General features: G+C 40.1%; 1 protein-coding gene across 2 annotated transcripts; it reads right to left on the bottom strand.

Annotated features, from left to right (window-relative positions):
• Positions 1-604: 604 nt before the first annotated feature.
• OSGIN2 (oxidative stress induced growth inhibitor family member 2) lies at positions 605-25,486 on the bottom strand. Of its 2 annotated transcripts, none has more exons than XM_019453416.2 (6): positions 25,238-25,486; positions 16,531-16,685; positions 11,024-11,160; positions 10,069-10,260; positions 4,700-4,791; positions 605-2,478 (listed from the first exon to the last, which is right to left on the bottom strand). In XM_019453416.2, the coding sequence occupies exons 2-6, from the start codon at positions 16,595-16,597 to the stop codon at positions 1,449-1,451; spliced, it is 1,518 nt and encodes a 505-aa protein (XP_019308961.1). In that variant the 5' UTR covers positions 16,598-16,685; positions 25,238-25,486; the 3' UTR covers positions 605-1,448. The 2 variants fall into 2 exon arrangements, with proteins under 2 accessions (XP_019308961.1, XP_019308960.1); XM_019453415.2 differs by lacking the exon at positions 25,238-25,486 and adding an exon at positions 24,418-24,569.

Here is a 25,486-nt window from a genome sequence, read left to right as displayed (position 1 = left end):
CATGAGATTGTGACCTGAGCTGAAGTCGGACACTTAACCAACTGAGCCACCCAGGTGCCCAAGTGATTCTGCTTTTTAAACATTCTTTCCAGAGCTAGACTCCTAAGGGGTGAAGGAGACATTATAACTATCAATTAAAATTTAGTGTTTTCCTCTACCCCAAATAGCTGGTTGACAGTGATAAGGAAAAGATTTAAAATTATGGGACATAGAAGAGTGTAAGAATTCATCTGAAACAGCTCCTTGGAGAAGTAGATTATGAATTATATTTTAACGTGAATTATGATCCTGGTAAGCACGTAACATTGCAACTGAACAGAAAAATACGGACATTTTAGTCCTTTTTTATACTAAGGAAAAGGGACTAGCTATTCAATAAACCCACTACAAAAAGGTTAACTAAGAAATTCAGAAGACGGACGTTTTTTGCCTAACACAAATTCTGGGGACTTGTGTGAAAATACAGACATTAAGCACATCTAAATAAATGTGAGAATGGAAAAGAAAGGTTTTAACCTTAAATAATAGTACAATACTGTAAGTATTTTTGCCCAAATATGTTAGTTTTAATGACAGAGTAACTCAAAATTGACACAGGGATAAGTAGTTTTCACAATTTATTGAATTGCAAGTTAGATTGTTATGTTAAAGAGAGAATAAATCTCCAAAAATATTTTGGCAGGTTTCTGAATGTTTAAGTGTATGCCAGCATTACTGGACTCTTTAAATTATTAGAAGCTAAGAATATGAAGTACTTACCAAGTTTACAATAAAAATATTTTTAAAATACCATATTTGGTAATAAATTATAGATTTATAGAATTGATCCTTCAAAATAAATTAAACCTGAGTTATAAATGCTTCCTACTCTGCCCACCCCACCACACCTAAGTTATAGTTCTTTTACACCAATATGCCTCAAACTTAAATGAGCATACAGATTCCTTGAGGATCTCATTAGATGCGGTTTCTGATTTCAGTAATCTGTTGTGGGGCCTGAAAGTCCACACTTCTACCAAGCTACAAATGAAGCTAATGTTGGTCTTTAGACCACCCTTAGGTCACCTTGCTGCTCGAATATACAGTGAAGACAATTTCTGGTTTAATGGGACTGTATGGTTTTATCCATTATTCAAGGCTGTCAGATTTTGGAATCAAACATAACCACAAACGATCACCAAAAATAAGTCTTGGAAGAAAAAACGTTTTTGTTAAGCGCTTAAAGTATACCAAATTGGCAGTGTTTGTATTGGTCTGACAGTGATACCTTTGATACTATATAAATCAGGATGCCAAGTTCTTGTAACTGTAAAAAATAGTTACTACAGATAGCTTGAGGCTCTCTTCAGTTCATTCAAGTCCAGAAACTTCAAGCCAGTACACTGCAAAACCACTATTAAAAAACCTTTAATGGTAAACTGTCCATATTAATTACTTGTAAACTCACTTTAAGCTATCCCATCTCCTCCTCCTCTTTCCACAAATAAATGTTTTTTCTTCTGCCTCGTAGCTAAACAGCGTGTAACACCCAATGCCCCTCCCTTTAAAAATCGAACAAAATTGTCTCCAACCAAAGGACCCAATGCAAAAAGGTTGGCTTCTTTAACACATTCGTAGGTATATGCATCTATTTCCACAGGATTAGTCTTACATGTGATGGGCTGGCTTGAGTTGTGGCCCAGGTAACACCCTTGCTCCTTCAGAAAAGACAGATTGGGATGAGAACCTATCAGTACTACTGCTGCAGACAGCTTAAATATTTTCTTCAATCCAGAGATGCTTTGAAGAATGCATTTCATGTCCGGCTTAAAGGAAAGCACATGGTGCTCAGGAAAACTGGTATAAGCAGAAAGAAGAGTGGAGTCTACAGAATATGACTGAGTACACATCATATGATAGACTTTATGGTATTCTGGATAAAGCTTTTTGGGAAGCTGTTTGAAAATTAAGCTTGGATCAGTTACTCGTCTGCGAAATACATGAATCACAGGAATATTATTGTTGTACGCACACAGTACTGCGTCAGCTGCAGTAAGCCCGGAACCCACAATTAACACTGGGTCCGCTTTGCCACGCAACTTTCCTTTGCCTATAGCAGCTCCAAATTCAGGCATTGAATGGAACACAAAAGGAAGATCTTCCCCTTCAATTTCCAGATGGGCAGGAGAATCCAGCGTTCCAGTTGCCAGAGCTACGTTCTCAGCAAAGAGACAGAAGGGAACGTGGGAACCATCCGCTACTCGCTGATAACCTCTGATCTCCCAATTTCTCTTGATAAGTTTTGACTTCTCTATCTGTAAATGCTGCGTTGAAATATTTCTGTCTTGTCCATCACCCTCACCTTGATCTCTGTAGAGTCTTGATACAGAGGTGATATAAGTATTCTCTCTGAAATTCTTCTGCAGACCCATGACCTTTACATAATGTTTATAGTAACGAGCTATTTCCTCTGGCATAACACGATCCCCTTTTAGGTTCCTAAAAAAGGAAAAATATGCTATGAAGATAGTACTTTGATAGTTTCCATGATTATTCCTTTTCCATCTAGTAAGCTATGATATAGATCTTTTTAATTTTGCCTATCTTAAGTATAAATTATCCTTTAACAGAGAAAGCCTTCTTTAACAAAGTTAAACATTTTTAACTAAAGAATTAGTTTTATCAGTCAGTCCCCCCAGGGTAGAGACTGTATTTTAATGCATGTTTCCCCAGGGCTTTGCATAGAATCTGTTCAGATGAGCCACCTTTACCAATGAATTTTTTAAATGAATTAAAATGTGGAAATTCAGACTACAATCTATCTCACAACTATAAATAATCCAGTCTATATACTATTCAGTCTACACACTATAATAGAATGACTTAGATTATAACATTGATATTACACTGCAGGTCTAACTACAATACATGATTCTTAAAGATAATAGGATTCTGACATGATTTTTTCTAAGTTGCTATTTTCTCCTAATGACTGAAAAGAATTCTTATCGGTCTTCTGAATAAAATCATCTTATATCTAAGTAGATAAAACAATTCTGTATTTTCCTATTAACAGAGGTCTATAAATACACTTATGTACTTTTATTCAAAAACAGCATATTCATTTTCCACTTGAACGTTAAAGCAATAGGCATTAGTAACCCTCACTGGGCCCCAGTTAGAGAATAAGTAGCAGTAAAAACATACCAAATCATTTCACATAATTCATTACAAATTGTAACTAGAAGTTCATAAAAGTTTTTTTTTTTTTTTTTGAGAGCTAGCACATGTAAGTGGGTGTGCAGGCACGTGCGTGGGGGAGGGGCAGGAAAAGGTGCGGGACAGCAGACCCAAAGCCAGTATTTAATTACAAGATTCTTCACATATTGCTTCGATATACAATGTGCCCAATGTAAAAGAATGAATACTTTTGGCATATACTCATAAAGCTTCCCCCCCCCCCGTTTTTTAATATTTTTATTTCTGAGAGATGAAGAGAGAAAGTGTGTGCAAGTGGGGGAGGGGCAGAGAGAGGGAGGCAGAGCATCCAAAGCAGGCTCTGCGCTGACGGCGGACAAACTCACAAACCTTGAGATCTTGACCTGAGCAGAAGTTGGACGCTTAACTGAGTCACCCAGGTGCCCCAAGGCTTCCCTTTTTTACCCCTATCACAAAAGGAAGAATGTTGAGCAATTTCACTTGCTTGCTTATGAAAATCAAATTGTACAACTTGCTTGATTTTGCTACTTTTCGTTTCAAACCAATATAAAACTCCTTTAAAAAAAAAAAAACCCAAAAGCAGGGCTGGTTCAGTCAGAATGTGTGACTCTTGATCTTCGGGTCGTGAGTTTGAGCCCCATGTTGAATGCTGAGATTAAACAAATAAAACTTAAAAAAAAATCCCAACAGGAATATTTGAAAGGTTTAATCTCTATGGCCCATGCTGGTCTGAATTTGTTCTCCTTAAATCTTCTCAAATTAAGGATAATTTCCATGGATTAATATGGTTTCTATCTAACAAAAAGTCAAGCACTCAATGTTTACAACCCTGCAAAGGTTAAGTAACTTCCTGCTTTACTTTGTTTCTGTGAGCAAATTAGGTTTCTCTATATTATCTAATTTAATACTACTATCCTTGAATATAAGGTTTTTCATATTATTTCTCTTCTTAAATTTTGGGTTTTTTCCTCCCAAATAAAATTATATTATTCCAAGGAGAGATTTCTTCTCAGTTCCTTCTATTTTCATATTTCTTATTAAATATTTACCTCTATAGTAGCCAACAGTGTAGCCAATCACATCACAGATTCTGGCTTATTCCATCATTCTGAATTATTAAGCACATACACTCATCTACTCTGAAAGCCAAACACTGTAAGTACGTATACGTGAGCTATCCATACACAAACGTGTATATCCACTGATAATAAGCGTAGAAAGGATTTGTGGGTGGATGAGAAACTAAACAGAGTGGTTTAACAGGAGAGTGGGATAAATCCATAACTAACAAAAGTCAAAGAAACCCAATCTGTAGACAAGCCTTTACCTGTGTGTGCTTAGTCTCTAAATGGAAACTAGCTCATGATGACTGGCTATGAAGAGGTTTTATTTGAAAGACACATGAATTTATACTATTCCAAGACAGGATCACAAATATTTTGGAAACTGCCAATGGACTTTCCCACTGTACATCAAAGGATTCTAACAGCTCCATATTTACCTTCGTTTGCTGGATACCCAGTCTTTAAATTTAAGTCCAGGTAGCTCCATCCAATTTCCAAAGCTGATTGTCAACATGGAACCTTCCATATTCTATTTGAATAAAAAGTGCACAAACACATTTAAGCAGTAACATGGATTTGTAAAAAAACCAAAGCCATCTTCATTCACTATCATTAAGAATGTGGATAAGGAGAGCTGAAAGAAGTAGTTGTGTAAATTAAAAATACTTTTATCATTCTGTAGTATTTATATTCCTTCTTTCATAAAGTTATACGTTTATAAAACAAGTTTATCATATTGCCAGATGCCTATACAATGTTGACAGCTTCGGCCTATAAAATAATATAATTCAGATACAGAATATGTTAGAGGAAATCTGTAATTTCACTTTTTTAAATTTTTTTTTTTTAACGTTTTTTATTTATTTTTGGGACAGAGAGAGAGAGACAGAGCATGAACGGGGGAGGGGCAGAGAGAGAGGGAGACACAGAATCGGAAACAGGCTCCAGGCTCCGAGCCATCAGCCCAGAGCCTGACGCGGGGCTCGAACTCACGGACCGCGAGATTGTGACCTGGCTGAAGTCGGACGCTCAACCGACTGCGCCACCCAGGCGCCCCTGTAATTTCACTTTTTAAACAAGAGGAAAAAAGTTAATTTCTAACACTTTAGATGTCTACCCATTTTAACAGATTTTTCTTCATTTTATTTATTTAATTATTTATGTATTGAGAGACAGGCAGAGAACGAGTGGAACAGAGGCAGAATCCCAAGCAGGCTCCATTCTGTCAGCACAAAGCCCGATGTGGGGCTCAAACCCACAAACCACGAGATTATGACCTCAGCCAAAACCAAGAGTCAGATGCCTAACTGACGTAGCACCCAGGCGCCCCTAACAGATTTCTAAAAACTGGGCAGTGAAACAGCCTTCCCCCCTCCATCAATTATAATTGTGAAGTCCAAGCTGGCTTGGATACAGCAGCCTCTCTAAAACTAAGGAAATAAGCAGTGGTTACCTGATTAAGAACAGACTCACAGCTGAGGCTAATGCTGCCTTTAAGGAAGTGAGCCCTTCAAGCTCCCTTGTCCCACTTCCGTCTGCTTTGCTCACTTCAAAGCAACAAGCCCAAGGGCCAACAGCGCCTGTCCCAATGACCCCAATGATCTCTCTCAACCATTTCTTTTAGGCTATGGCTTTTTCTTAACTTTTCTTGTCCTGTTTTCTGAACAATCCGGTACTGGGAATGGTACTTATTATTACTAACATTTCCAGGCACTTACTATATGCTGGGCCATGTGAAGCCCATTATCTATGACAGTGTGTAGAGGTCACCACCAGGAGAGAAGGCAGCAAGTGGTCACCGCTCTGAGGCAGGCTGGGCCTGATACTATGATCACAACCAAGAAGACGGAAAACATCAGAAGGGAAACAAGAATTTATTGTATACAGAAATTATCTGGAGCCATAATTGTCTTATCTGGAACTCAAAACCCTTAGGGCACTAAGAGTCCACTTTCTGTCAATAATCTCAACTTTATTCCCCCTGTACCAGTTCTTCCGGTTAATTGAGAGCCCTAGTCCCTGATCTCTTTTCTCATTATCTGCCTTGTTTTCCCTTATGTGATCTAAATGCCATGAATGCCTGCTGTCAGGGACACTTGGTATATTAAGAGATGCAAACCTGACAGGAGCATATAGAAAGAGAAGAAACAGAAGCTTGTTTCTTAAAGGACACAAATGGGCTGTGAGGAGTGTAATATTAAAAAGGGAGGAGGATGTTCCTGGGTGGCTCAGTCCGCTGAGCATCCCACTTGATTTCGGCTCAGTCATGATCTCACAGTTCCTGGACTGAGCCCCACATTAGGCTCTACACTGAGAGTACACGGAGGCTGCTTGGAATTCTTCCTGTCCCTCTCTCTCTGCCCCTCCCCCACTCATGCCCACTCTCACTCTCTCTCAAAAATAAATATCTTTTAGGGGCTCGCCTGGGTGGCTCAGTCAGTTAGGCAGCCAACTTCAGCTCAAGTCATGATCTTGCGGTCTGTGGGTTTGAGCCCCGGATCAGGCTCTGTGCTGGCAGCTCAGAGCCTGGAGCCTGTTTCAGATTGTGTGTCTCTCTCTCTCTCTCTCTCTCTCTCTCTCTCGCTCTGCCCGCCCCTGCTCACACTCGGTCTCTTTCTCAAATAATAAACATTAAAAAAAAAAATTTTTTTAAATATCTTTTAAAAAGGAAGGGAGAATATTCTAGATTGGATAAAGACATCATGTGACAGTTTATAAAGAGAAAGAACAGGAGTGCCTTCAAGGAATTAAAAGAAGGTCAGCCTTATGCAGGAAAGTATTAACAGGTTAGGGCTGCTTGAACTGTACACATTACTCAGGTCTGTCTTTAGGACTGGCTTTTGGCTGCCTCCTATGAAAGCAACACTGAGTGCTTTGACTATTCTACATAATGAGTGATTTTTTTTTGTAGGCCAGAGGACTTGGGCCATGCTGTACCAGTATAACTGTAGTTTATCCTAACAACAAGATTTATGGTAAACACCAATGTTTGCTCTGAGAGGCAAGGCAATCAGTTACTGAGATCAGTCATGTGGCCACTGCTTTTCTACATGACTGGCTCCCAGAAAATCGTGGACACCAAGGTGTGGGTGAACATCCCTGCATCCCTGATTGGCAACTCTTTGCACACGTTGTCACCAATCATTGTTGGGAGAATTAAGTGCATCCCCAGTAAAACTCCAGTAAAAATGAACATTTAGAAACTGGAGCTTGTTTTCTCCTGGACTTCATCCTATGAACTTTTCCCCTTTAAGGATTCTAATCTGTATCCTTTCACTATAATAAACTATAACCATGAGCACAAGACCTTTAAGGAATCCTGTCAATCCTAGTGAATCTAGAGTCTGATGGTGAACCTGGACCCCCCCCCAGCCAAAGTAGGAAGCCTTTCCAATAATATGGGTCAAAGATGACGATGGCCAATAGAGCAAAATTATAATTACAATGGGGAAAAGTAGGGTAGACAGACTTACCATATGTTTATGAAAAATATGGAAAAGATAGGATAATTGATTTAGAGTGGGAGTTGAGGAAAGAATAATCAAGAAAGGTTTCTTGCTTGAGTAACTACATTACAGTGCTATTCCATAAGGAATTTAAGAAACCTGATAATAAAAATGACTATTTAGGCATGTTGAGTTTGAGAACACCAAGGAATAATCAGGGGAAGGTAACGAGGTGAATATACAAGAGAAAACAATCTGGGCTAGGGTTCTTGATTCAGGAATCACTCAGTGCAAGACAGTGGAGTTATATGAGGAAAGCCAGGGAGAATGAAGAATATAAAGAGATGACCTTGGCCTGGGACAGAGTTTACAGAACAGTACATAAGGTAACTGAAAAAGAGTGACGAAACAGGAAGAAAAACGAGGAGATGAAAGGTTCAGAGAATCTAAGAGGGATATCAACACTACCAAATGTTGCAGAGGTCAGGAGGGATACATTCTGAGACTCAGACTGAGCAAAAAGGAAGTTACTGACCTTCAAAAACAAGCTCCAGGAGAAAAGGCAGTGACAGAAGCTACAGTCAAGTGAGCTAAGGAATAGGAGGCAAAGGCAGAGAAATAAAGGATAGGTAACTATTTCAAGAAGTTGGCTCTAAAGCAAAGGATACAGATAAGCTGGCACATAAAAACTTTATTATCGTTATTATTATTTTTGAGACAGAGAGAGAGAGAGAGAGGTGGGGGCCATAAGCAGGCAAGAGAGGCAGAGGGCGGTGGAGAGAGAATCTCAAGCAGGCTACACACTCAGCACAGAGTCTGACATGGGGCTCAATCCTATGACCCTGGGATCATGACCTGAGCAGAAATCAAGAATCAGACACTCAACCAACTGAGCCACCCAGGCGCTCCACATAAAAACTTTATTTTTTTTTTATGTTTATTTTTGAGAGAGAGAATCAGCACATGAGTGGGGGGAGGGCAGAGACAGACAGACAGACAGACAGACAGGGGGAGACACAGAATCCAAAGCAGGCTCCAGGCTCTGAGCTGTCAGCACAGAGCCTGAAACAGGACTTGAACTCATGAACTGTGAGATCATGACCTGAGCCAAAGTCGGATCCTTAACTAAGCCACTCAGGCGCCCCTAAAAACTTTTCAATAAAGGATAATAATTTTAGTATATTCATATACTGATGAACAGAAGCCAGCAGAGAAACTCAAGATACAACGTCTCTGGAGAAGACAGGGATACAGGATACAGTCGGAACATAAGCCTCAGATAGAAATGATACCATTTCCACTCTAACAGGGAAAAGAAACAAGGAAGCAGTATGAATGGAGATAAGTTTGTAGGTTTGAGTACAAAATTAGAAAATAGAATCCATCACATAGGAATTAAGAATATTTCTAAATAGGAAAGTTAAAAAAGCAATAGAAGTTTGAGAAGAACATTTAATAAGTAAATATCAAAGGATTACCAAACAGTGTTCAGGACCCAAATGAGGTTGGAGGATACTTTTCACAGTTGTACAACTTTTTTTCTGGCAATATTTAATAGCACAAGTATAGGAAAAGATAAAATTGACAGTTACATGAATTGCTTTTACTGCCAAGCCTGTGTAGCAGAAGGACAATGAGGCAAGGGAATTAAGGAGAATGGCTAAAATCAAGGGACTATAGAACCTAAGCTGGGGTAGGTAAGGAGGTTAAGACCAGAGTTTCAAATGCTCTGTTTGAAAACTGGGTACCGTATGAACTGGGTAATGGAGCTGGAAGCATCAAGAGGTGTGGTCACAAAGATATTTGAGAATTTAGATTTTCACTGAGGAGTTACAGTGGAACCCCAGGAGTTTGTGTCTAAGGAGGAATGGAAGAGATCGTTAAGAATGAAGAGATAAGAGACTAAGAGCTTAGGGTGTTGCTTCTGTGTCACATATGTAGTTATTGAAGGTGACAGTAAAACTTGAGGTAATGGAAAACCCTATCTGTTGCTTAAGCCACTCAGTCTATGTTATATCATTATAGCAGCCCAATAATACAACTTCATTGGGATGAGACGCTGTGTGAGATTTTGTAAAGTCTAAAATGAATTTAAAACTTTTTACTGTGCAAACCACTGCTGTAGTATTTTCTACTGAATTCTTGTAAAACAGTATAGAGAAGTTTATGCTAAGACTATCAGTAATCAAATTTGGCTTACCTTCTCGTAACCCATATTGTATTGAACAGCATTAAAACTCTCAGATACAAACGTGGTAAACACTGTACTTCATGTTGTAATATTTCAGAATTCAAACAGCCTTCTCAAGATGACATATAATAACTCACACGGACTAAAATGCTAAGCAAAACATACTCACATGCCAAGCTCCACCAGGTGGACCTTTACCGAGAACTAGGTGAGGGATGTAATGATGTTGTTCTAATTTCCAATGCAAAACGGATGGATAATCGTACCCAAAGTCAGCATCTGGATGAAGAAGTGTGTCAAAAAGGACTGCCACTGGATTGGACGATCGGCCCTCAAGGCCCTCAGACAGGTATTCTAAGTCCTGGATGAATTTTTTAAAAAAGAAAAAAGGCAGACAGAGTTGGAAGGAAAAACCAGAAAACTAAAACTAAAACACCCCAGCTATTTTAACAGTGAATGAAAGCCATTACTCAAATCCAGCACTTCCTAGAGAGTGTTGCTCCAAAACACACCTTGAGATCTTCATAGATGCTTTGGTCAAATGAATAGAAGACAGGATTTCAAACAAAGCTAATCAGATCCTTTTACTGAAAATTTACTGTAACATTCCAGTAACAAAAAGCAGCACTTCCCAAACTTATTTGAACATAGGGCACCTACTAAAATTCCCACCAGGAAATAATTTGGGAAATTCTGCTTTAATCAAAGGAAAATAAACAGAAGTAACTTGGCAGACTATATTTACAAATCGAAAATAAAAATGCTAGAAAATGTTGTCTAGAAGAAAGAATTTTCAATTAAGTTAATACAATACTTATGAGCACCTGGGTGGCTCAGTTGGCTAAGCATCCGACTTTGGCTCAGGTCATGATCTCACAGTTTGGGAGTTTGAGCCCAGTGTTGGGCTCTGTGCTGATAGCTCAGAGCCTGGAGCCTGCTTCATTTTCTGTGTCTCCCTCTCTCTCTGCCCCTTCCCTCCTCGTACTCTGTCTCTGTCTCTCTCAAAGATAAACATTAAAAAAGAACTTTTTTAATAAACAAAAAATACAATGCTTATAAAAGTACAAAACTAACCTTGAGTATTAAAAAAAAGGCAAAAGCACTAACATGTAAGAAATAAATACCTGATCAACAATGGAAAGATGTCTTCCTTCTTCTAATTTACTATGTAAGATTGCATTTGGATGTATTGCTTCTGATGATAAATATGGTCTGTAGCCCGATAACATGTAAGAAAGGCAGATTCCTGAGGGTCCATTTCCTATTACCAAAAAACAAACAAACAAAAAAAAAGGTGGAGACAGGTGCATCATGTGTTCAAAAGCATATTCATGAGTTCCTTCATTCAGGTGCCCTTTCCTTTAAATATCAACCCCTCTCAAAGTCTGGTGCTAACAAACTCCTAAATTAATCAGGTTCTGATTCCAAATCTATTTAATCACTATATCCATTCAGCTGTCTTTGTTAGTGTCAATTCTTATAATCTCAGAAGATAAAAGTCTCTTGATTCTCCTCAAGAGACTTGAGCACACTTCTATTCCAAAATCCTTTCACATTCTACATTCAGATGAATTTTGATAACACACAATCCTCATCATGCTGCCCCCCTCCATTTGGAAGGCCTTCACTGCTTGCTTTTAGCTATCCAGTGCTCACCATATTCTGGTCTCAATCAGACCAGACTGATCTCCTAATACCATCTTCCTATATTTTTATTTGCTTAAACTAAAACTAAACTGGATTTTTTGTTGAACCCTGGTGAACTGCATCCATTTCTGTAGTTCCTTTAGTCCGGGTTTCCACTTCTCTATTATCTCCAACTACCAAAAATTTAATCCAACTATGCTAACTGCCAGCTATCAGGAAGGAAATCCTCTTCCATCTCTAATGTTTTGCCCCAAATAAAATAAACTCCAAGATGTAAATATGAAAAGTAAACTCATAAGAGTATTAGACAATATAGGCTAATTCTTCTACTTATAATGCTGAAGCCTTTAAGTAGGACACAAAACTCAAAAGACAGAAAAGAAATGAAACCATGTGACTTATAAAAATGAAAATCAAACAAGAAATACTAGAAGTTAAGACCTGAGGCAGAGTTAATTTCCTTTAATCAAACCAAAGAGACAAAACTAAGGAAGTAGTATCATATGATAATATCAATACAAATAAAAGATACAGAAAAAGCATTTAATAATATCCAACATCTATTCATAATAAAAATAAAAAAACCTCAGCAAACTCAGAAGGAGGATACTTCTCCAACTTCATAAAGAGTACAGTAAATCTACAGCTAACAGCATACTCAATGGTGAAAAACTAGATGCCTTCCCTCTAAGATCAAGAACAAGACAAGGATATTTCTTCTCATCATTCCTACTCAACACACACCATGACAGAGGTCTTAGTTAATGTAATAAGAAAAGGAAAGACAGACTGGAAAGAAATAGAATTGTCTTTGTTCACAAATGCCTTGATTATCTATGTAGAAAATCCCAAAGAACTGACCAAAAAACTCCTAGAACATCAAGATTGCAAGATACAAGGTTAATACACAAAAGTCATTTCTTTCTTATATACCAGCAATAAACAAGTGGCATTTTAGAATAAGTACACAACACCATTTAATTTGTGCATGTGTGCGCGCATGCACGCACATGCACAAATACTTGGGTATAAATCTATATATATTTAAGGTAAGTATATATATAGAAGATGCATACAAGGAAAACCACAAAACTCTGATGAAAGAGCCTGAAGATGATCTAAATAGATGTTCACGAATAAGAAGATTCAATACTTTTAAGATGTTAGCTCTTCTCAACTTGATCTACAGATTCAATGCAATCCAAATAAAAATCCCAGAAAGTTACTTTGTGAATATTGACAAACTAATTCTAAAGTTTACATGGAGGAGCGCCTGGGTGGCTCAGTCAGTTGAGCATCTGACTTCGGCTCAGCTCATGATTTCACAGTTCATGAGTTCAAGCCCCACTTCAGGATCTGTGCTGACAGCTCAAAGCCTAGAGCCTCCTTTGGATTCTGTGTCTCCCTCTCTCTGCCCCTCCCCTGCTCGCACTCTGTGTCTCTTTCGAAAATAAACATTAAAAATAATAAAAAACTTTAAAGTTTAAATGGAAAGGTGAAAGACCCAGAATAGCGAACACAATATTGAAGAAGAAAGTCAAGACCAACACCATCCAAACTCAAGTCTTACCATAAAACTATGGTCAACAAAACTGGAAATTTTGAAAGAGGAGCAAATCAATGGAAAAGGACAGAGCAGAGTTAGATCCTCGCAAATATAGTCAACTTATTTTTGACAAAGGAACAAAGGCAATCCAATGGAGAAAGGATAGTCTTTTCAACAAATGGTACCATAACAACTGAACATCCACATGCAAAAATCTGAATCTAGATAGTAACCTTATATCATCGTTTACCAAAATTAACTCAAAATAGATCAGAGGCCTAAATATAAATAAAGCATAAAATTAGAAGACAAAACAGGAAAAATCTAGGTGACCCTGGGTTTGGTAGTAAGTTTTTAAATATAACATCAAAAGCAGGATCCATGAAAGAAAAAACTGATAAACAGGACTTCATTAAAATTTAAAATTTCAACTCTGGAAAAGACATTCTTAAGGGAATGAAAAGATAAGTCACAGACTGGGAGAATATATTTGCAAAACTTGTTTGATAATGTACTTGTTTCTAACTTGTTCCAAGAACTACTGAGTCTCAACCTTAAGAAAGTAAATAACCCAATCCATTAAAAAGTACACAAAAGATCTGAACAAATTATCTTTGACATCAAAGATAAACAGATGACAAATAAGCATATGAAAAAACACTCATCACGTATGATCACAGCACTGCAAATTAAAACAATGAGGTACCACTACCCACCTATCAGAATGGCTAAAATCCCAAACATAGACCATACCGAATGCTGACAAGGACTTAAAGAAATGGGAACTCTCATTCACAGTTGTTAGGAATGCAAAATGATACAGCCACTTGGGAAGACAGTTTGACAGTTTCTTAAAAAGCTAAACATAGTCTTATGATATGATCCAATGAGCACTTAGGTATTTACCCAAGCGAGCTGAAAACCTAATGGCTGTGCAAAAACCTGCACATCCATGTTTACAGCAGCTTTACTCATAATTGTAAAAAACAGGCAGCAACCAAGATGTCCTTCAATAAGTGCATAAGTAAACTGAAGCATCCATACAATGGAATCGTATTCAGTGACAAAAAAGAAATGAGCTATCCGGCCACAAAAAAGACCTGGAGGAAACTTTCATGTATACTGTTAAACGAGAGATGCCAGTCTGAAAAGGCTCCATACTGTGTAATTCCATGGATATGATATTCTAGATAAATCAAAACAACACACAGAGTAAAAGATCAGTGGTTGCCAGGGGTCGGGGGTTGAGGAAAAAGACAAACAGGTGGACCACAGAAGACTTTTAGGGCAGTGAAACTATTCTGTAAGATACTATAACTGTGGATACATGAGGATACGTGACATTATACACTCAGCAAACCTACAGAACTGTACAACATAAAGAGGGAAGCCTAATGTAAACTACAGATTTTAGTTAATAGTAACCTATATAAACAGTTTCATCAGTGATAACAAATACACCACACCAATAAAAAGATACTGATAATAGGAGAAACTGGAGGTAGCAGAAGGGGAATATAAAAGAACTCTCTGTACTTTGTACTCAATTTTCATGTAGACCTAAACTGCTCTAAAAAATAAAATCTATTAATTAAAATAAATATTAAATAAACGCAAAATAGCGGGAATTAGGATCTGAGGCAAAGAGCGAAGTTCCTTAAATCAAAAAGAAAAAACACTCAACAGACATTGGCAATAAATGCACACAGGCAGTTCAGAGAGAAATAAATATGTAGGTAGAATGCTTCCTCACTCCCAAAGATGTCTCCATCCTAACCCCAAGAACCTGAGATTATTACCTTATACAGCAAAAGGTAACTTTGCAGATGTGACTAAATGAAGGATCTTGAGATGGGGAGAATATCCTGGTTCACAAAGGTGGACCCCATCTAATTATACAGGTCCTTAAAAACAGAGACTCTCTCCCAGCGCTGGTGAGGGGGGAAAGGTGATGATGGAAGATGAAGAGAGAACCAACACTGCCGGCTTAGGTGATGGAGAAGAGGTCCAGGAGCCAAGAAATTAGAGTAACCTCTAGAGACTGGAAAAGGCAAGGAAACATTCTACCCTAGAGACTCCAGAAAGGAATGTGGTTCTGCAGACATCCTGATTTTAGCCCAGTGAAACCAGTGTTGGACTTCTGACCTACAGAACAGGAAGATAATAAATTTACATCATTTAAAGCCACTAGCGTTTGTGGGAATTTGACAGCAACAGAAAACCCGTATGTTAAGGAAACGAGCTCTTGCTCTGTGCTCCGGCGGAGGGAACAGTCCTACAGTGTTAGGTTAAGCTACTCATTGGCTGAGGCAAAACACGAGTAGATGGTATTGGGGGGAGTGAGGTGGACAGGCACAGATCACGGTACTTTTTCCTTTTCTGATGCTCCCACAGCCCAGCTGAAACAAAAATAGGGTTTCTTTACTCATGCCGATACATTTGTGAAGGAAAATCCTGGGCTCAGGATTGGATGAAAGTGAGAAAATGGAACATGAGGTATGGTCTCTAAGATACCCTGGATGCAAGCCACTAAAGACACCGTCATCTCTCCCATCTCCCCGAGAGAGAAACCTAGGATAGAACAATCTTGCTTTCCTCCTTTCCTTCCTTCCTTCCTTCCTTCCTTCCCCGCATCCCCCATATGCCAGTCAGAGGACAGGACTTTTCTCCCCTTCCTGTTAACTTTGGAAAGGGGCTATCAAAGAAACTAAGGAAACTTTGGGACATCAAGGTGCATTATGCCCCATAATGCTTTCCTGCAGCAGTACTTGTAGTACTTGTCTGACCAGGTAAGTCTGAATATTAGATGCAAGATATACGTGACAGGTAGTTAAACACATGCAGTTAAACTTTACCATAAAGATTTCTGTAGTTTTGAAGTAATTAGATCTTATTAATAGCTTAATTTTTAGTATCTTATATGACTATCTGTTGAGGTGGTACAAAGGATATAGAACAGTAGCTACTGGTTAAGGTCATTATAAACATTACTGCAGAATACCGTAACATTCATTACTGAGAACTGGTTACTACTTGCATAAGTTACTCAACTTCTGAGTTGCCCTGACTGTATCTACCCTACAACAGAGGGCTCTAAGGTTGTAAGGCATAATCCAACAATGCACACAGAATGCTCTGTATAGAGCTCTAATAATACTGGTTATCATCATTGCCGTTACGCTATCAAAATTAACTCAGTTGATAGTATTATAACATAATAGAGTGATATCAGTCTTTCAACAAAGAGTGTTACATTCTAACACAGAATCTAGTATCAGATAAACCCATTACTCTCTCCAAAGATTTGGTTATTGGTTAAACATATCAAAAAACCTAAGAGTATTTTTCAGGACAATCCAAAGAACTTGTGCCATGTAACTATGAGTAGAGAGTAGCAGTAAGGACCATAATTTTAAGAGACAAAATTTAGTAACTTACCTATTACTACCACAGGCAAAGTCACTGACGAATCTTCCAGTAAAGAAGTTTCTTCAACTAATGGCATAGCTTTAACTTTTTGCCCCAAATTATCACCAAAATATTGCACTAAGGAATTAAAAATCTCTCCTTCGGTTTCAGTGTCACTATAGTTTCTTTAAAAACAAACACACAAACAAACACGGAACAAAAACAAAACAAGAGATATAGTCAATAGAGCCTTTATAAAAGTCTGTCTTCAGATTTAGCCATAAAATATTCAAGTCCCATAAAAGGAGAAAAGGAAGTCCTTTCTGAAAGGAATGCTTTCAAATTAGTAGATTAGCTTGCATGTCAACCTGTACCATTGTTAAAGTCAGAAATCCTAAATGGCCGCCAAGGTCTCCGTTACCAGCAGGCCAAGTCCTAGACAAGTTCTAAATAAGACGCCATCTTCAAAGACAGAAGAGACAGCACTGTATTGGGGATTTTTATAATTCTCTGGGATTTCCTAGGAATGGCCAGCTTCTCTCTTACTTTTTTCTAGTTAATAAAAAGACAAGTGCACTAGAGGTGGTATATTGGGAAGTCACATAAAATATTTTAAGGAAAAGTTACTGGTTTTTATACATTATAAACTGCATTTTGGTAAAAGACAGGTTTATACATCTTATTAATTCTTAAATATTGAAATATAGAGGGGCGCCTGGGTGGCTCAGTCGGTTAAGCGGCCGACTTTGGCTCAGGTCATGATCTCACGGTCTGTGAGTTTGAGCCCCACGTCGGGCTCTGTGCTGATAGCTCAGAGCCTGGAGCCTGTTTCGGATTCTGTGTCTCCCTCTCTCTGACCCTCCCCTGTTCATGCTCTGTCTCTCCCTGTCTCCAAAATAAATAAAACGTTAAAAAAAAATTTTTTTTTTAAATATAGAAAGAGCTCACATTTTTTTTTTAATGTTTATTTCTGAGAGTCAGAGAGAAAGAAAGCAAAAGAGAGAGAGAGAGAGAGAGAGAGAGAGAGAGAGAGAGAGAGAGAGAGAACATGTGTGCAAGTAGAGGAGGGGCAGAGAGAGGGAGACAATCTGAAGCAGGGTCCTGGCTCTGAGCTGTCAGAGCTTAACATGGAACCGTGAGATCATGACCTGAGCTGAGGTTGGACGTTCAACCAACTGAGCCACCCAGGCACCCCGAAATACGGAAAGGTATTAATGCTCATTTCTAATCTACCTTATTCCCCAGTTACCTCCCTAGAAACTAATTAAAAAAATTTTTTTTTAATATTTATTTTTGAGAGAGAGAGACAGAGCATGAGTGGGAGGAGGGGCAGAGAGAGAGGGAGGGAGACAGAATCCGAAGCAGGCTCCAGGCTCTGAGCTGTCAGCACAGAGCCCGACGTGGGGCTTGAATTCCTGAATCGTGAGATGATGACCTGAGCTGAAGTCGGACACTCAACTGATGGAGCCACCCAGGCATCCCGAAACTAATTTCAACATTCTGACACGCTTCCGCAATAAATGGAATATCCTCCAAACACAGTAAATGTTTTGCATCACACTAGTGATTATTTCAGAATAGAATCCCCAAATTATTTTTCATCTTCATATAGTCCGTAAAAGGCCACTATCTGGAAATATTAAACTGAGCACCAACTATGGGTGAGTACGCTTATTACCATTTCCAAAATGATAAACATGAGATGGGTCAGTTATTTCATAGGCCTCACAGATCCTGGAGGACAACGATAAATGGAGAGGATGAGGCAAAAACCAAAATTCCTGCTTCCCTATAGCCTCCCAAGGTCCCAGTCTGCACCAGGATAGAGTGGGCTTCTCCAGAATACACCGACAGCCTTCCTGAAGGTATAACCTCCACCCCAAATATCTGGACTCCCCTAAGGATACATGGCTCTTTGGGCCAGAATAGATACCCTCTTCCTCAAAGTGAAGACTGCTCCTGGAAGAAGTGTCTTATACTCAAATTATCCCTTTCAGATCATTCCAACTACTTCCCTGATCAGATCCAGGTATACTAGCTGTCTGGCCTGCTTCCACTTCTTGTTAACAGAACTCAACATCAGTGCATTATATTCATGCCTGTTTCTGATATTTCTCCAAAAAGCGTGCCAAGGGCAGGTTCCCTGGCTCACTTCGGATGCTTCTGACCAAAGTCCTTTTGGATACCCGGGCCTGATTAATATCACTGTGGAGGCTGTAAAGGCCACAATTCTTTGTCTGAAGATGAACACCTCACCTTCAGTCTCTTCCAGATTTCCCTATCTCAAACGTTGTTCCCATATATATAATCTGGGAAATAAAAAAAAATGATAATCACTCTTTTTGTTAAGGAGAGGTCTCCTTCAAACCTTAAACATTTCCTTTTAAAGAGTACAATTCAAGGGCGCCTGGTGGCCCAGTCATGTCAGCGTCCAACTCTCGATTTCTGCTCAGGTCACGATCTCCCAGTTCAGGAGATCAAGCCCCATGTTGGGCTCTGTGCTGATAGCAAAGAGCCTCCTTAGAATTCTCTCTCCCTCTGCCCCTCTCTTGCTCTCTCTCTAAATAAACTTTAAAGTGTACAATTCAGGGTTATTAGTATAATCACAAATTTTTGCAATCACCAATCTAGACAAATTTTTGCAATCACTAATTCTAGAATTTCATCACCCTAAAAGTGATAAACCGAGTTAATAATAGTAAACTAGTTAGTAGTAAACTACTGCACCCATTAAAACTCAGTCCCCATTCTTCCCTCCCCCTAGCTACTGGCAACCATTAATCTACTTTCTGTCTTGTTGGATTTGCCTATTGTGGAAAGTTCATACAAATGGAACCTCTCATACATTATGTAGCCTTTTGTGTCTGGCTTCTTCCACTTAGCATGTTTTCAAGGTTCACCCACGGTGTAGGATGTGTTGGTACTCCACCCCTTTTCACATCTAAGTAACATTCCACTGTATGTATAGAATATATTTTGTCCATTCACTAGTTAATAAACATTTGAGTTGTTTCCACTTTTTGGCTATACAAATAATGCCGTGAACATTCACATATAAATTTTTGTGTGGACAAATGTTTTCATTTCTCTTATGAGTACATGCAATGGCTAGATCATAAACTCTGTAACATTTTAAGGAACTGCCAAACTGTTTCCTAAAGTGGCTGTATCATTTTACAACCACACCAGCAATGTAAGAGGGTTCCAGCTTTTCCACACGCTCACCGACACTTTTTTTTTTTTTTTTTTTAGCTGTCCTCATTGGTGTGAAGAGACATCTCGTTGCAGTTTTGACTTGCATTTCCCTAACGCATTCCCTAGTGACTAATAATGTTAAGCATCTTTTCAATTTACTTATTGGCCATTTGTATCACCTTCTTTGTAGAAATCTTCCATTTTTTGCCCACTTTCAAACTGGGCTTTTTGTTATTGAGATTTTTCTTTTTTTAAATTGCTTTAAAGCTTATTTATTTTGAGAGACAGCACAAGCAGGGTAGGGGCAGAGAAAGGAGAGAGACAATCCCAAGTAGGCTCCACGCTGTCAGCACAGAGTCCGATGCAGGGCTTGAACTCATGGGCCAGAAGATCAAGACCTGAGCCGAAGGCAGATGCTTAACCGACTGAGCACCCAGGCACCCCTATAGTTCAACTTTAAAAATCCTTTACATGTGTAGAGCACATGTCTCTTTTCAAATAGATTTGCAAGTATATTCTCCCATTCTGTGGATGGTCTTTCACTTTCTTTGTTTTCTTATGAATCACAGAAGTTTCAATTTCTGATCAAGTCCAATTTACTTCTTCTTTTGCTGCTGTGCTTTTGGTGTCCAAGGAACCACTGTGTGCCTAATTCAAGATCACCAAGACGGACTACTATTTTCTGTAAGTTTTAGATTTCTAGTTCTTATGTTTAGGTCTTTCATCCATTCTGAATTAAATTTTTATACACATGAGGTGTCAGGTAAGACATCTTTTGCTTGTGGATATCCATTTGTCCTGAAACCATCTGTTGAGGAGACTGGAATTTCCCCTTCATCTTGTGATCCCATGGAAAACCAACCAACCATAAATGTATGGATTTCTGAACTCTTAATTCTATTCCACTGATCTATATCTTTATGCAAACACCATACTGTCTTGCTTACTGTTTCTCTATATTAAGTTCTGAAATTAGGAAGCAGTAATTCTCCAACTTTCTTCAAGTTGTCTTGGCTCTTCTGAGTTTCTTGTAATTCCCTATGAATTTTAGTATCTGCTTATCTTTCTGGAAAAAAAAAAAGGCAGCCAGGATTTTGATAGGGTTGCACTAAATTTATAGACCAGTTTGAGGAATACTGCCATCTTAATTAAGAATACTAAGCTTTTCAATCCATGAATATGGGATTCCTTTATAGTTCTTCTCAATGATGTCATGTAGTTTTCACTATTCAAGTCTTACAACTTATTCCTAAGTATTTCATTCTTTTTGATGCTAGTGTAAATGGAATTTTTTCTTAATTTCATTGTCAGACTGTTCATCACTAGGGAGTATAGAAAAATGACTGATTTTTGTATGTTGATCTTGTATTCTCCAATGTTGCTTAATTAATTTATTAGGTCTAATAGGTTTTGTGTGTGGACCTCAAACAATTTAACCGGTCTGTTCCAATACTCTAATACATGAACGAGAGCCAGCATTCTAGCTTATCTAAATCCTGTGTACAGTGTAAGTAATTTGTTCTGATTTCCTACTGGTCATTAGTATAAACTGTATGTATATGTGTATTATCTATACTACTGGCATAAACTATTTGCAATAAACTTGCATGGTATTTGATTGATACAGATTAACAGAGAGAAAAAGCTGAATTAAGAGAAACAAAAACCAAAAGTATGGTTCACTGGTTTTAGATAAAGCAATGATAAAACAAAGGCCTACTGGCAAGTATTCTTGCTAAAAAAATTCAGCTACAATTTAGTTTTATAATATATGCATAGTGTATCACAGGTCTATCAACATTTTCAGTTTCTACCTGAGATATCCAATTTGATGAATGTTGTATTTAAAACAAGTATTTTTTCTAATAAAAAAATCTCCTTTTCCTTCATTTGGAACACTAAATTAGAAAATACAAAATTACAATATAGAATATAGTGTAAAAACATTTTACACACATGCAAAAATAGTTGTCCTACTATTAGGTATCAAGTTAAAAAATTATTTGAGGGGCCCCTGGGTGGCTCAGTTGGTTAAGAATCAGGTCATGATCTCACGATTGTTAAGTTCAAGCCCCGCATCTGGCTCTGTGCTGGCAGTACAAAGCCTGCTTGGAATTCTCTCTCTCCTTCTCTCTCTGCCCCTCCCCTGCTTTCTCTCTGTCCCCCACCCCCATGCTCTTAGTCCTCAATACAAATAAAAAAAGACTATTTGATAAATATGATCTTGGAGACCTTCCATCTTTTATTTTTGAAATATTACAGTCCAGTCTCAAAACAAATTTAAGAGGATGGCACAGGCATAAAATTTGGGTAGCGAAAAGACTTTTCTCACATCTAGCAATATTACCAGAGTGTTTACAGTCTTTGGAAACATTATCCTAAACTGTTACCAAATTTATACTACTATATGGGAAAAAAAGGCTCTAAAGTTACAAATGTTCACCACACTGTTCATCTTCCAAAATAGTAAGCATGGAACAGTTAGATGGTTGAGAAGTCAGTGGACAGTTCTCAGAATACCTGTTCCTTTCAGATATTGTGTAAGATCCAAAATACAGAAGTTACCACCTGTTTAAAACGTAGGTTCCTAATAAAATCACTCAAAAAAAAATAGCATGAGTAAATTATAACACCTTCCTAAAGAAGCCATCTTAGATGTTTTATTTTTTTAAATGAGATACAATACAGTTTTGTTTTTTTTTTTTACAATGGGTATATTATTTATTAATCATAATTTTCACCTTTTGGCTAGCAAGTCTTGCTTTCCTTTAACCCTCAAAATCAAAACATATCAAGTACTTTGTTTTTGGGAAAGACAAATCCTCCAAATTTCTGTAAAAAGAGGTAAGCGTATGGTATCCACAACCTAGGGTTAAATGGATACAAATCCCAACCTGTGTCTTTAGAGTTCAACTGTACCAAAAGCGGTCAAAAGACTTTTGGACAGCACTTTTCTGCAAGGCATGTTTAACTTCTCAGGGGCTTCAGTTTAACAAGTTTTCACTAGAGGAACGGGTTTTTGAAACTCTCCAAAGTGGATCTGATACGGTCAAAACAATGTCTGTCAAGCAGTCAACAAACTAATTTGCCTAGAACCCAAAATTCAGCAGTTTATTAAATAAAACAATGTTTTTTAAATAGCCAGAACTTAGAAATCCCTACAGAACTCATTGACTGAGAGGCTGGGCAATCCTGGACTGTTGCTCTCTATTAAAGGAGTCCTGAACCTTCCCTGTGCCTTACACTCATTTACAATTTGGTGAAGCCTCTGAACCTCTTCTTTGAATAATATATTAAACACATAAGAGATACATAGAATTTACAAGGAAACCAATTACGTTAAAATACAGTTACAAAAAGTTTGTGACACATTTGCACTTCTCTATTGTATTAAAAAACAAGTTTAGTGATGTGTAAGTACTGTAATTTTGAGGAAATAAGTATACAGTGTTCCTAGAAATCTACCACTATGAAGTGAAAATGTGCATTCTATTGGTGACAAGGTCACAAATACTATGCTGCTTGTTGCTTATATTCATAGTTGAAGGACATGAAATTTTGATTGAAGTTTTTAGCCAATGTATCAGTTGTACCTTTCTTTACATACAAGTTCATGACCATGTGAGTTCTACCCATGAATTCCAATTTTAAAACTCTTGATCTGAGAGATGCCTGGGTGGCTCAGTCAGTTAAATGTCCAACTTCGGCTCAGGTCATGATGTCACAGCTTGTGAGTTCCAGCCCCACATCAGGCCCTGTGCCAACAGGGCTGAGCCGGGAGCCTGCTTCAGATTCTGTGTCTCCCTCTCCCTTTCTGCCCCTCCCCTGCTCGTTCTCCTCCTCCCCCCACAATAAACGTAAAAAAAACAAAAAAAACCCTTGATCTGAGTTTCATATTTTACTAGAAAAAATTTATACAGCATTATTCTAGCACATTCATAGACGCCAAAGTAAGGTGCTTTACTACTCTTTGCTAAGTCTAACATTTCTTCACCACAGGGTTAAAACCAGTTCCAAGCGTCTTTGGTCTTTCCACAACTGACTTAAGCACTGGCCAAGTGTGCTAGATCTAGAACACATAATATACTCACTTTTATTTTAAAATGCATTAACCTGATCATCCCTACAAACTTTGCCATAATGTGAGTCTGGAATGGCCACCTATTTCAAATTTCCACAATATATGGCTCACAATGACAAACATCTTAGAACAAAGTTAGCATCTACTAGATCATTCCAGTTAGAAGAGTTCCCTACCTCCCTTCAACACCGTAACTTATCGCATTTAAAATAAACACATAGATATAGGTATAGGTATATATGTATACATATATAGTAAAGGTGGGGTAGGGAGGAACCTTCGCCAATACTTCCTTAAAACTTTGCACCACTTAGAAGTCTCAGGTCGCGGTAACCGACTCACTCCGGGCCTAGCCGGTTTCGAAGTCCCATGACTGGCACAGTCCAGCGAAAGGAAAAGGGGACAACAGAGGACAGTCCCCCGGAGCCCCCAAGCACAGGCGGCCGAGGCGGGAACCCCGACCAGGCAGGAACCAGGAGGCAGCTGCGGCCGAGGCGGGAGGCCGCTGCAGACCAGGCGCTCGCCCCCCATCCCGGACCCGTCCCGACCCCGCCCGGCCTCAGCCCATCTCGGTCGCAGCATCCAGGCCGGGAAGCGCTCCGCCCGCTCCCGTCCCCTCCCCTCCCTGGCAGAGAAGTCACCTGAAATGACCGGCCAGAGAGCAGCGGCAGCACCACACCGGCATGGAGCGCGGCGCACGGGGCGTCTGAGCGCGACCACCGCGGCCGCCGCCACCGCCGCCTGTGCCGGCTGGGCTGCCCGTCCGGGGCGCCCGCCCACTCGCCCGGGGTCGCGGGGTCCGCGGGGCGCCAGCGCCCCGCGCGTCGCCGGCGCTGCCCGGAAGCTGCGGCTGAGCAGCCGGCCGGGCTCCGGCGCCCCGAACTCCGCCTCGGGATAGCGGCTTCCGCTCCTCGCCCGGGGGGAGCCAGACGCCGGCGGCGGATGATCTGGGGGCGCCGTGGTGGGGGCGGGGCGGGGACGCAGCGACGGCTGCGGCGGAGGCGCGCGGGCTCCTCCTCGCAGGTGCGGCGGCGGCGGGCGAGGCCGGCGATTGGCGGAGCCGCGGCCGGGGCGAGGGGCCGGGCCTGAGCGAGCGGCGGCTGCGCGGGCCGGGGACCGAGGGCCGCGCGCCAAGCGGGACGGCTGCGGCGGCGGGCGGGGGCCGGGCCTCGGCCTGCGCCCCGCGGCCCTCCGCGTGCGCCCTCTCCGCGCCGGGAGGGATTGGCAGGGCTGGGCGGATGCGCGTGGGGAGGCGGGGGGAGAGGGAGGGAGGGAGAGGGGGTGGTGGTGAGGGGACCAGAGAGCTGCTAACCCGGGCAGCGGAACGGCTCGGGGGACAGACAGCCGCCGTACAGCGCGGCTTCCGCGGCCCGAGCCAGGCGGGCTCGCCCCCAGGAGGTCCGCGCGGGACTCCCACCCAGGAGGCCCGGAAAGGCCGACCTTCCCACCCAGGACACCCACCTTAGCGCCTTTCCTCACTAAGGCTGGGAGCTTCTGCGCGCTTCTGGCTCCCGTTCCTCCATCACCATCGCCAGGGGTGGAGAGTGGGGCTGAAAATACCCCGAACCACAGGTGCCCGGGTTCCAACCCCCGCTGTTCTGACTGTGCAAGTCTGGCTTCTGGAACGGGAGAGCCTCGACCGGCTCACCCGTCTGCAAGAGTGTGAGAATCACCTGCATCGCTGGTTAAAAATACCAGTGCTTAGCCCCG

The sequence above is a fragment of the Panthera pardus genome, unplaced genomic scaffold, assembly GCF_024362965.1.
Source record: "Panthera pardus isolate Hobbes unplaced genomic scaffold, ASM2436296v1 HiC_scaffold_7, whole genome shotgun sequence".
NCBI lineage: Eukaryota > Metazoa > Chordata > Mammalia > Carnivora > Felidae > Panthera > Panthera pardus.
The sequence above is the reverse complement of the archived record's forward strand: the minus strand, read 5'-3'. Positions and strand labels throughout refer to the sequence as shown.

Coding starts and splice junctions, on each gene's coding strand:
- OSGIN2 (XM_019453415.2), bottom strand. CDS start 24,461: ATGCCGGTGTGGTGCTGCCGCTGCTCTCTGGCCGGTCATTTCAG. Junction 4,792..10,068: donor CACCTGGTGGAGCTTGGCAT/GTGAGTATGTTT, acceptor TTATTCAAATAG/AATATGGAAGGTTCCATGTT. Junction 2,479..4,699: donor TGGGTATCCAGCAAACGAAG/GTAAATATGGAG, acceptor TTCCTTTTTTAG/GAACCTAAAAGGGGATCGTG.